This window comes from Silurus aristotelis (genome assembly GCF_946808225.1).
Source record: "Silurus aristotelis genome assembly, chromosome: 29".
Classification (NCBI taxonomy): domain Eukaryota; kingdom Metazoa; phylum Chordata; class Actinopteri; order Siluriformes; family Siluridae; genus Silurus; species Silurus aristotelis.
The window spans coordinates 7,103,052-7,113,051 of NC_139602.1; the positions used below are offsets into that span (position 1 = coordinate 7,103,052).

Sequence of the window (10,000 nt, forward strand, 5' to 3'; positions counted from 1 at the left end):
CAAGACTCGATGTGTGTTTTTTGTAGTTGTCACATGTTACATGTTGGGTGTGTGTGTGTGTGTGTGTGTGTGTTGCACAGATCATCCAGGACAGGATATACATCTACACCTCAAGAAGCATGCTGATGTGGAACTCTCTCCCAGGTGGACTCTACACACTCCCTCGGTTTTCCTCGTATCCCAACCTTTTCCCTTTTTACTACGGCCTCCTCGGTGAGTGCTCGTGTGTGTGTGTGTGTGTGTGTGTGTGTGTGTGTGTGTGTGTGTGTGTGTGTGTGTGTGAGAGAGACCGAGGGAGAGATGAAGAAGAGATAAAATGCCATAGACCTGTCTCTCCTGAGCATCTTCGGCTCTGCGCTGTAAAAGTCTGTCGCAGCAAAAATGAAACTATAACTCAAATAGATGCCGAGCCATCTTCAAGTGTGTGTGTGTGTGTGTGTGTGTGTGTGCATATTTTTGAGTGTGTTTAAAATGACAGTGTATTTTTACCTTCAACCACACAACACAATATAGTGCCATAGTGCTTTGAAGTATGTGTGTGTGTGTGTGTGTGTGTGTGTGTGTGTGTGTGTGTGTGTGTGTGTGTGTGTGTGTGTGTGTGTGTGAGATCTTGGACAGTGATATATGGTGTGTATCTGCAGAGGCAGCGTCGTTGTTCCTCTCACTTTTCGATAAATCTGATGACGCAGCAGAAAAAAATCTCTGCGCTGATACACACCGGGGATTCGCCCACATAAATCGGATAGACACAGAAGCTCCGCCCTTTAGACATCTAATCAGCTCTGCCTTTAGAAATCTGATCTTCACAGAGGCTCTGCCCTCAAAAAAATCTGATCTACACTCAGACGCCGCATTTAGAAATCTGATCTGCACTGTGGCTCCACCCTTAAAAATCTAATCTACACAGAGGCTCCAATCTCAAAAATCTGATCTACACCGGTTTTCTGCCCTTATTCATCTGGGCTACACCAAGGCTCTGCCCTCAAAAATCTAATCTACCCAGAAGCTCCGCCCTCAAAAATCGAATCTACACAGGAGCTCCGACCTCAAAAATCTAATCTACACAGAGCCCCCCCCCCATCTCCGATTCAGGCCGATTTACACCTTATTCATTTGATTTACACAGTGCTGCCCTCATAAATCTGATCTACACCGAGGCTCCGCCCTTATAAAATAAAAAAATATAAATACAAAAATATCTAATACACATTGAGGCTCCGCTAATGTAACGTTCATCTACACCGAAACTCCGCCCTTCTAATCTGATGCAACACACACACACACACACAAACACACACACACACACACACACACACACACACACACACACACACACTTACACAAGCACATTCCAAAACTGTTTTCCTGCACATACTCATTAATTCAATTTGCCAGTAGGCTTAATTGCAGCCAGTAACTCTCGGTGCGTGTGTGTGTGTGTGTGTGTGTGTGTGTGTGTGTGTGTGTGTGTATGTGTGTGTGAAGGTAAGACTCCACAGCAGGAGTTCACAGCTGTTATTCAGGCCCTGGCTCCTCTTCAGTCTCCTCAGCAACCCATCTTCAAACTTATCCTCGCTGTTGCCAAGTCCAGGTTCTGTGCTCAGGTATGTGTGTGTGTGTGTGTGTGTGTGTGTGTGTGTGTGTGTGTGTGTGTGTGTGTGTGTGTGTGTGTGTGTGTGTGTGTGTGTTTGCATGAAAGATTGTTCCTGTCAACTGTTGTATATCTCGAAAAAAAAAAAATGTTGAAGCAGAGATGGCCAACCAGGGCATTACATTACTGCGATGGAAGTATTCTTATTATTTTGAAATAGTCGAGGAAAAGGAGAAAGGAATAATGGTTAAGTGTAGATTATGTGTTGGTGAAAAGCTCTTGTCAACTGCAAAAAATACCAATTAAAAAAAATTAAAAAAACATCTGCATGCAAAGCACAGCACTACAGATGTGTGTGTGTGTGTGTGTGTGTGTGTGTGTGTGTGTGTGTGTGTGTGTGTGTGTGTGTGTGTGTGTGTGTGTATAATGTTGCATATATGGAAATGGAGACAGTAATATAGAAAACCTTTGGCGACTTTCCACCACTGCAGATCTACTGACTGCTCACGATAAAAGTTTTCCGTGGGAGACACATGTACGATGCCATCGCAGCGGAGAGAGAGAGCAAATTCACAGCTCGTTTGCTCTTTGTGGGAAGATAAATTGCCACGGTCACTGATAATAGCGAACTTTGTAAAAGCGTTCAGAATGTTTCAAGCTGATGATGAAGCAGAGAATGATGTAGACGAGGACGAGGTCATATTTACAGAATTGCAAAATTTTTTACGAGATGACAGCGAAAGGTATGTTCTCCCTCCACATAACCGGTGTGCAGCCCACACCCTTAACCTTATATACACTAACGATAGTTACATTCCTGACGGCTAAGGCAGATTGCAAAGCAGTGTACAGAAGAGCAACTGGAAAGTGTTCAGCCTTGTGGTCAAAAGTTAGTCGATCATCTTATTGTTCTCTAAGAAGTTATTAAGCATTTTAAATGTTTAAGAAAAGTCTTTTGCCCTAATATAACTTATTTCTTAATGGCAATTATCAATATTACACCTGTTACACCTGTAAGGCGTGAAAGAGATACAAGTAACGCAAAAGTAACGCAAAAGTAATATAACGCATTACTTTCCATAAAAAGTAACTAAGTAACGTAATTAGTTACTTTTTTGGGGAGTAACTCAATATTGTAACGCATTACTTTTAAAAGTAACGTTGCCCAACACTGTTGGTAACCCTTTTGCAAACCCTTTTCGAGATATGATGGAAGAAGTCTCCAGTGTGAGCGCTTTGGAACAGTTGGAGCATCCATTCATAGTCAATACAGAGATCGAATCGTAATGTTCACGTGTAACAATTCTCATACGACCGAGCTATTGAATGGCCATTACGAAAAAATGGCGTGTCAGAGCACAGTATTAGTATCGGAATTTAATGACTTCGAGTGCCACCAATATATACCAATGTATAGACATTTTCCATCCAGATGTGCCTCTTACCCAAACTGTTCCCACAAACAATTGTATCAGACGTTTGGATATGCTAGTATGAAATTGTCCCTACACTTGGAAGGGAACTAGGTGACCCAAGACAACAAAGTGCACAAAGCCAGCTCGATGAAGTTCGGCTTTCCATGGGTTGGAAGATGTGGAAGATCCTATTGGAACTCCGCCAGAGGGAGTTTTCATCACAGTTTCCATCACAGTTTCCATCCTATCAGGTTTCAGCACCTGAGACTTAGAACATATGAAAATGAAGCTGTTGCTTTAACCAATCAGACACCGGGCCATCTAGCAGGCGTCCAGTAACTTCTGCATTTTCATGTCCTTTGATCGGATGTTTAGAGAGCGAACTAGTCAGAGTTTGCGAACTGTATCTGTAGCAAACTGCACAATCTCAAATATATTTGTGTGGATTTAATAGCTTGTTTTTCATTCCACAATGGCAGACATACGAGAAGCAATCGATTTGGGCGCAGATGCACGTACAGGGACGGACTTTACTAACGCCCCTTTATGTGAATGAGCACAAATCTCCAAAAAATCTCCACAAGATTTAGTGGAACATCTACTCAGAAGGGTGGAGCTTATTAGAAGAGCTATTGTGGAATGAGATGTCCAAAAAATGCGCATGCTCGGGTGTCCACAATCTTTTGCTGTCTCGAGGCCATTTCAGAAACGTCTTTCTGCACCCAAAAAATTATTTCTTCTCCTCTGTCAGCCATTGTGGAACAAAAAAACTGTTAGTAAATCGACTAATATATTCAAGCTTGTGCAGTTTGCTACAGGTGCAGGTTGCTTGCTCAGACTAGCACACCCTCTGAGCATCCGATCAAAGGACTCAAAATGATCAATGTTATTGGAAGCCTGCTAGAGCGCCCCCGGAAACACCTGATGGCTAAAATCTGAAACTGGATTTTTCCATGGTTATGGTTATGGCATTTGTTTAGAAAGGTAATCGAAGTGACCGTAAACAAGCGGTGTGTCCAATGCACTGAGGTCACACTCACAGCCAATCACAATCCAGTATTCAAACTGGCCTTAGCATGGCTTTCGTGTTTTATGCTCATTTGTGAACACAATGTTTCTAAGATCTACATTTCTAATTTTAATTTCCCTTCCAGATCGTCGTGCTGTGGAACTGTGACAAACCTTCACCCCCCAGAAGCAAATGGCCGTCTATAAGCGTCCCTCTGACCGTAATTGAGGAGGAAAGAAAGGTACATGGGAACACCGTGTGTTTATACGATAGAAAGAAATTATATGGACGCCAGGCTCCACCATATCCTGGCTCAGGCTCAGAAGAGAGGCTTTCTCCTCAATAAGATTCCAATAGTCTGGCAAGTCGAGGACACTAATTTCATCCAGGGCTTGTGTCGGATTGAAGTCAGGGGCAGGGAGATTTATTGATCTGCTCTCGCGCTCGGCCTCGGAGGAACCTCTTTTCCCTGTTTGCTGTTGTGTTTCGCCCGATTTTTTTAATAAACTGACCTTTACCTGCAACTTTATATTACATCCTCTCAGGGGATGTGCCAGGTCATATGTGTATAGATATACTGTATGTGTTTGTGTGTGTGTTTGTGTGTCGTTGAGATTTGACGATGCTCTGGAGCTTTTATTGCTCATCTTCTCCACACAACGACGCACTTTTATTAGCTGTTTATCAGGACCAGATTAGTCATCAAATGAAGGAAAAATAAATACCTGGCAACCCAACAGGAAGAACAGGAGTATATAAATAGACTAGCAAGCAGCAGGTGGGATTAATTAGCATCCACAGTAACAGTTAGAGGAAGTAATATTCATTGCCATATACGTAGAAAATGTGCAGAGCTTAAGACTTTATTTTGACTATATAAGGAAAGGAAAGATGAAACAGGTGAGATTGATGAGCGACCATGGTAACGGTTAGAGGAAGTAGTATTTATGACCATATAAGAAAAGAAATGTGCCCTAGGCAATATGCAAAGGTATAGACTTTTTTGTTTTTACTAAATTAACATAAAATATTAGCAATATATGAAAATGAAACAATAAGTAGGTGAGATTAAAGAGCGACCATGGTAATAGTGAGACAAAAAAGAAATTTTCTAACAAAATTACCTCAGGAAATATTGGCCATGTGGGGAAATTCAACCAAAAGTAATTCTATAGTACCTATAAAATAATTTCAGATTTTTTTGCCTCTGAAATGTTTTTGTTTTCCCTGCTAAAGTATAATATTAAAGCAAAAAAAAGTTTTAATTTCTATAAATGTCAGTAGCTTAGTTTACAAGTTTTAATCATTCACCCTCCATCATTCTAAAAAAGCAGGGCAAAGTTCAGAAACACTGCCATCAGTCCCTGAATTAAGCCTTAATTTAGGTAAATGTATTTAAAAAAATCTAGCATCTCCAAAAGGTCAAACACTGATTAGCCCGATGTTCTCTTGGGTTCTCAAAAGGTTTTATTTCCAGATTTTGGACTTTGACAGGCTCATTACAATTCTGACCTTTCATTTAGGTTTCATTCATGCAGCGGTGCGGAAATAAGGTTTTTGTCTGCAGTTTGGATGCATTTTTTTATTTGTATTTTTTTAATATAACCTAGGAAAGGTCACATTCCATCTGTTCGGCTGTAAGGTCATCGAGTTTGCAAAAAATGGGTGAAAAAACAAAAAACATTCAGTGAAACGATGTTCTGTGGGAAGAGTAGGTGAACCTGACTGGTGAGACAAATGGAGAATTCAAGAATGCAAAAAATAAATAAATAAATAAGGGGAAAACTCACTCAAAAACTCTTGAACATTTCTTAAATTTTATAAAAGAGTCCAAATCAAGACAAGAGTGAAATCACAAAGAAACAACACCACATACAAAAAGCCAAGCCAAGCCAAGGGCAAATTCAAATACACATTGGAAATAGGACACAGGTGAAGACAATGAGCAATGTGGAAAAGGGTAAAAAAAAAAAAGAAATGATGTGGTGAGCAAAGACACAATAAAAATAGCAGAAACCATCACAATCCTGATTCCAGAAAGCCAAATATGTCAAAGTTTGAGAAAGATGGGCTACAAGACCAGGTTCTGTTCAGAAAACTGCCAGCTTTCCAATAAAGCTGTTTCAGTTACTGTGCTAATTACACATCAATACTATAATTAGGGACGTGTTTGCCTGAAGCAAATATTGACTGAAATGAATGAACATTAGACCCATCATATCAGCTTGCTGGATCAATGACTCCATCCATTCTGAGGCTCCTGGAGCTACTGGATTCCTGTACCCTCTCAAAACAGCAATATTGCATATATAAAAGCAGTTAGAAAAGTAAAGCACAGTGAAATATTTTCATTCACAAATCTCAGCTTGTTAGAGGTCAAAGTGCAGAGCCAGCAAAGCAAGTTAAGGGCCTTTCTCAAGGGCCCAACACTGGGAGATTGCCAGTGTTGTGGCTTGAACCCCTGACCACCCAATTGAGAACCCAGAGTTATAACATTCAGTCACAACTAACCTAAAAGAACATGCTAAATGTGCAGTAAGCATCTTCAGTAAGTCTTTAGGAAGTGCTTAATCCTGATTGACATAATGGGTACATGATGTTCCAGGATTGGTTTTGGGATCTGGCAGAAAATCCAGAGAACCTGGAAATTATCTGATATCTGAGGCACACCGACCCCGTAAACCCAAAGCTTGAAAACGCTTTCTGCTCCGAAATGGTTCGCGATTGTCACGTTCCACAGTGTGATTATTTTCACCTGACTGAGACAAAGCCTGGTAACAGATGCCTTGATAATGAAGACAACGAACGAAACGTCGGCGGAGACGGAGTCGTTTTTAGCGCCGCAAGAGGGAGACGTGAAAGCGAGAGTGATAACTGTGGGAGGGATTTTTTTTTCTTCGAAATTTGTTCTCACGTTCTAGTGTCTTTTTTGTCTTTCGTTTCCTCAGACCATGAGCAGACGCTTTTTCCCTCATGACGTCATCGGGACCGATGCCGTGCTCAGCTTGGACGAGGACTCAGTGCTGTCCACGAATGAGGTGAGGTGAGGTTAGGAGACGTGTAAATTCTGATGAAATGCTGGTAGCACATGTTCTAGTGGGCATAATAAACATTATTTGTAGACACTGTTTGAGCAAGAGATTCTGTTCTAATAAGCTCCACTCTTCTGGGAAGAGGTGGTGTCCCAATTCATCCCAAAAAGCTTTTCAATAGGGTTGGAGCTCTATTGCAGGAGATCTTACAACCCCTGGAAAGCAGATAGTCATAATGTTGGCTTTGTGCACAGGAGCTTTGGAACAGGTGAAGGAAAAAAGTCCTGCTAAAATATGAATATAAATGTATACGAGGTGGTAAGAAAAAGTTTCAAGACCAGCTCCGTTTACAAGAAAGTGCTTTATCCCTGGTCAGGGAACCAACCCCAGCCACTCTTAGTGCCGGTCCCAAGCCTGGATAAATGGGGGGGGTTGCGTTAGGAAGGTGCCAAATCAAACATGTGGATGATCCGCTGTGGCGACCCCTAATGGGAGAAGCCGAAAGAAAGTTTTACACACTATCACCTCTAAAATAGTCTCCTTGCACAGCAAATGAGCGCCCCCTTCATTCCTTTTTTTGTAAGTCAAGCACCTTCTCCGATTAATCGCAACTTAATCGTACATTTCTATCTAACTTAAATTAATACTTTTAAAGTTTTTAATACTCTTATCAACAGCGACAAAATATCCTTGTAATTGTGATGTTTCAAATCGCGTAAATCATCTGGACATCAAACGGAACTGTTGCTACGTTTCTGCACGGATGGTTTTAATTGTTAGATGTGCGCAACGTGGCGGATTTTGTCGAATAATGAGTGTGGCGTTGAAGGTTTCGATTTCGCCTTGTATATTATTTTAGACTTTTTGTTCTCCTTTTATTATTTACCACTAATCTGCTTACCCTCGTCAGTTTGTCTTTGTTATGCGGAGCCCCCCCCCCCATCAACACACGTGTATACACACACACCTCCCATCGCGGCCGGCATGTCGCGTGTTTGTGCACGCACTCTGTTAATGTCAATTCGCTCTCTTCAGATTCAATTAGAACAGGAATGATATTTACACGGCGCGGGATCAGCGGGCCGCCGGATTCGCTTTTAATTGCTTTTGGCTGTATAATTTAATAAGACAATAACGCGTGTCTGAGATGCAGACAGGATGGATAGACAGGAAGGGAGGGAAAGAAGGACAGAGGGAGGAGAAAAATATTTAAAGAAATGAAGTAGTGGATAAATGAGAATGGTATGAGGACAGAGGAGGTGATCGATACAACTGCATTTGTATTAGACTCCATAGTAAATATTTTGGACATGAATGCACCCTTGAAGCCTCAGACATTCCTGAGGAGTGAAGGTAAAGTTTGCTTCTTGGTCATGGGAGAACCGCTCCCCTCTTGTCGGGGTGCCAATATTTATGACACAAATATCAACTATCGAAACGTCAACTTCTTCCCTATACACTGAAACCTTTCATATAACCACAATTACACACTTATAAGGAAGAACAAAAATGATGATGATAATGATGAGGAGGAGGAGGAGGAGGATGTTGAAAATGACATTGATCAGGTTTCAGATGTTGAGGACGTCGATCATGATAATAAAGAGGAGGAGGAGGAAAAGATGATGATAATAAAAATTTTGTGGATGAGGATGGTGATAGATGATAATGATGATGATGATGATGATGATGATGATGATAATAAATTATTACAATTATGATGATGAGGATGAAGATGATGGTTAGAATTAAGATGATCAGGATAAGGAAGATGATGATGATGATGATGATGATGATGATGATGATGAAAATATTGAGGATGAGGATGGTGATAAATGATGATGATGATAATAAATGGTTACAATTATGATGATGATGATGATAATGAAGAAGAAGAAGATGATCAGGATGAAGAAGAAGATGATGATAAAAATATTGAGGATGAGGATGGTGATAAATGATGATGATAATAAATTATTACAATCATGATGATGAGGATGAAGATGATGATAAAAATATTGAGGAGGATGATGATGATGATAATAAATGATTACAATTATAATGATGAGGATGAAGATGATGGTCAGAATTAAGATGATCAGGATGAAGAAGAAGAAGATGATGATGATGATGATGATGATGATGATAATAAATGATTACAATTATGATGATGAGGATGAAGATGATGGTCAGAATTAAGATGATCAGGATGAAGAAGAAGATAATGATGATGATGATGATGATGATGATGATGATGATGATGATAAATGATTACAATTATGATGATGAGGATGATGATCAGGATTTTGATGATAATGATGGTGATCGTAATGATAAAGATGATGATGATTATGATGATGATGAAGATGAAGACATGGCCGCTCCATGCTTATAAACCTGAGCCAGACTTGCCAGACTAGAGTTCTCCAGGATCCCAGTGGGAATGATGGGAAGAAGGCCATGGTAAATGGATAGTGATTGCGGAGTGAAACAGAAGGAAGTAGCAGCTGCAGGTGTGGGACATAAATAAATGAACCAATTGTGTGTTTGGGGAGAAAATCTGCATTGCTGTTGTCAACAAAAACAAATGGAGCCTGTAGTTTAGCCTTTTTTTCTTGGTTGTAGGTTCATGGAATAGGGTGGGGGAATATAGGAGGGGTGGGGGTTTTCACTGGAGGGGTCATTTATTTATGCACAAAGTCAAGAATTTGGTAGGCTCAGGTGGAGAGTCAGGTGTAGGATGAACAAATGATACCGAATAGGTCCTGAAGATCATCAATTTCACATCACAGTCAGCAACTGGAACAAAAACTGCTGAAGATGCTGCAAACTGGGTGAGGAACATCCAGACCCTGCTTTTGACGTTGTGGAAGACGGTTTCATGCCTGAGGTCCTACACCATGCCGAGACTGAGGACATCAACAAGACACAAGGTCGTTCTACTGAATCAGAA

General features: G+C 40.8%; 1 protein-coding gene across 3 annotated transcripts in view; it reads left to right on the plus strand.

Moving 5' to 3' along the window:
- LOC310722515 (exostosin-1) overlaps positions 1–10,000 on the plus strand; it is a 138,361-nt gene that overhangs the window by 124,866 nt on the left and 3,495 nt on the right. For all 3 annotated transcript variants that reach the window (XM_083535057.1, XM_083535056.1, XM_083535058.1), the window contains exons 6-9: positions 81–213; positions 1,486–1,604; positions 4,161–4,256; positions 6,964–7,053. In XM_083535057.1, coding sequence (XP_083391183.1) covers positions 81–213; positions 1,486–1,604; positions 4,161–4,256; positions 6,964–7,053 — 438 coding nt within the window. The remainder of the gene's footprint in view (positions 1–80; positions 214–1,485; positions 1,605–4,160; positions 4,257–6,963; positions 7,054–10,000) is intronic.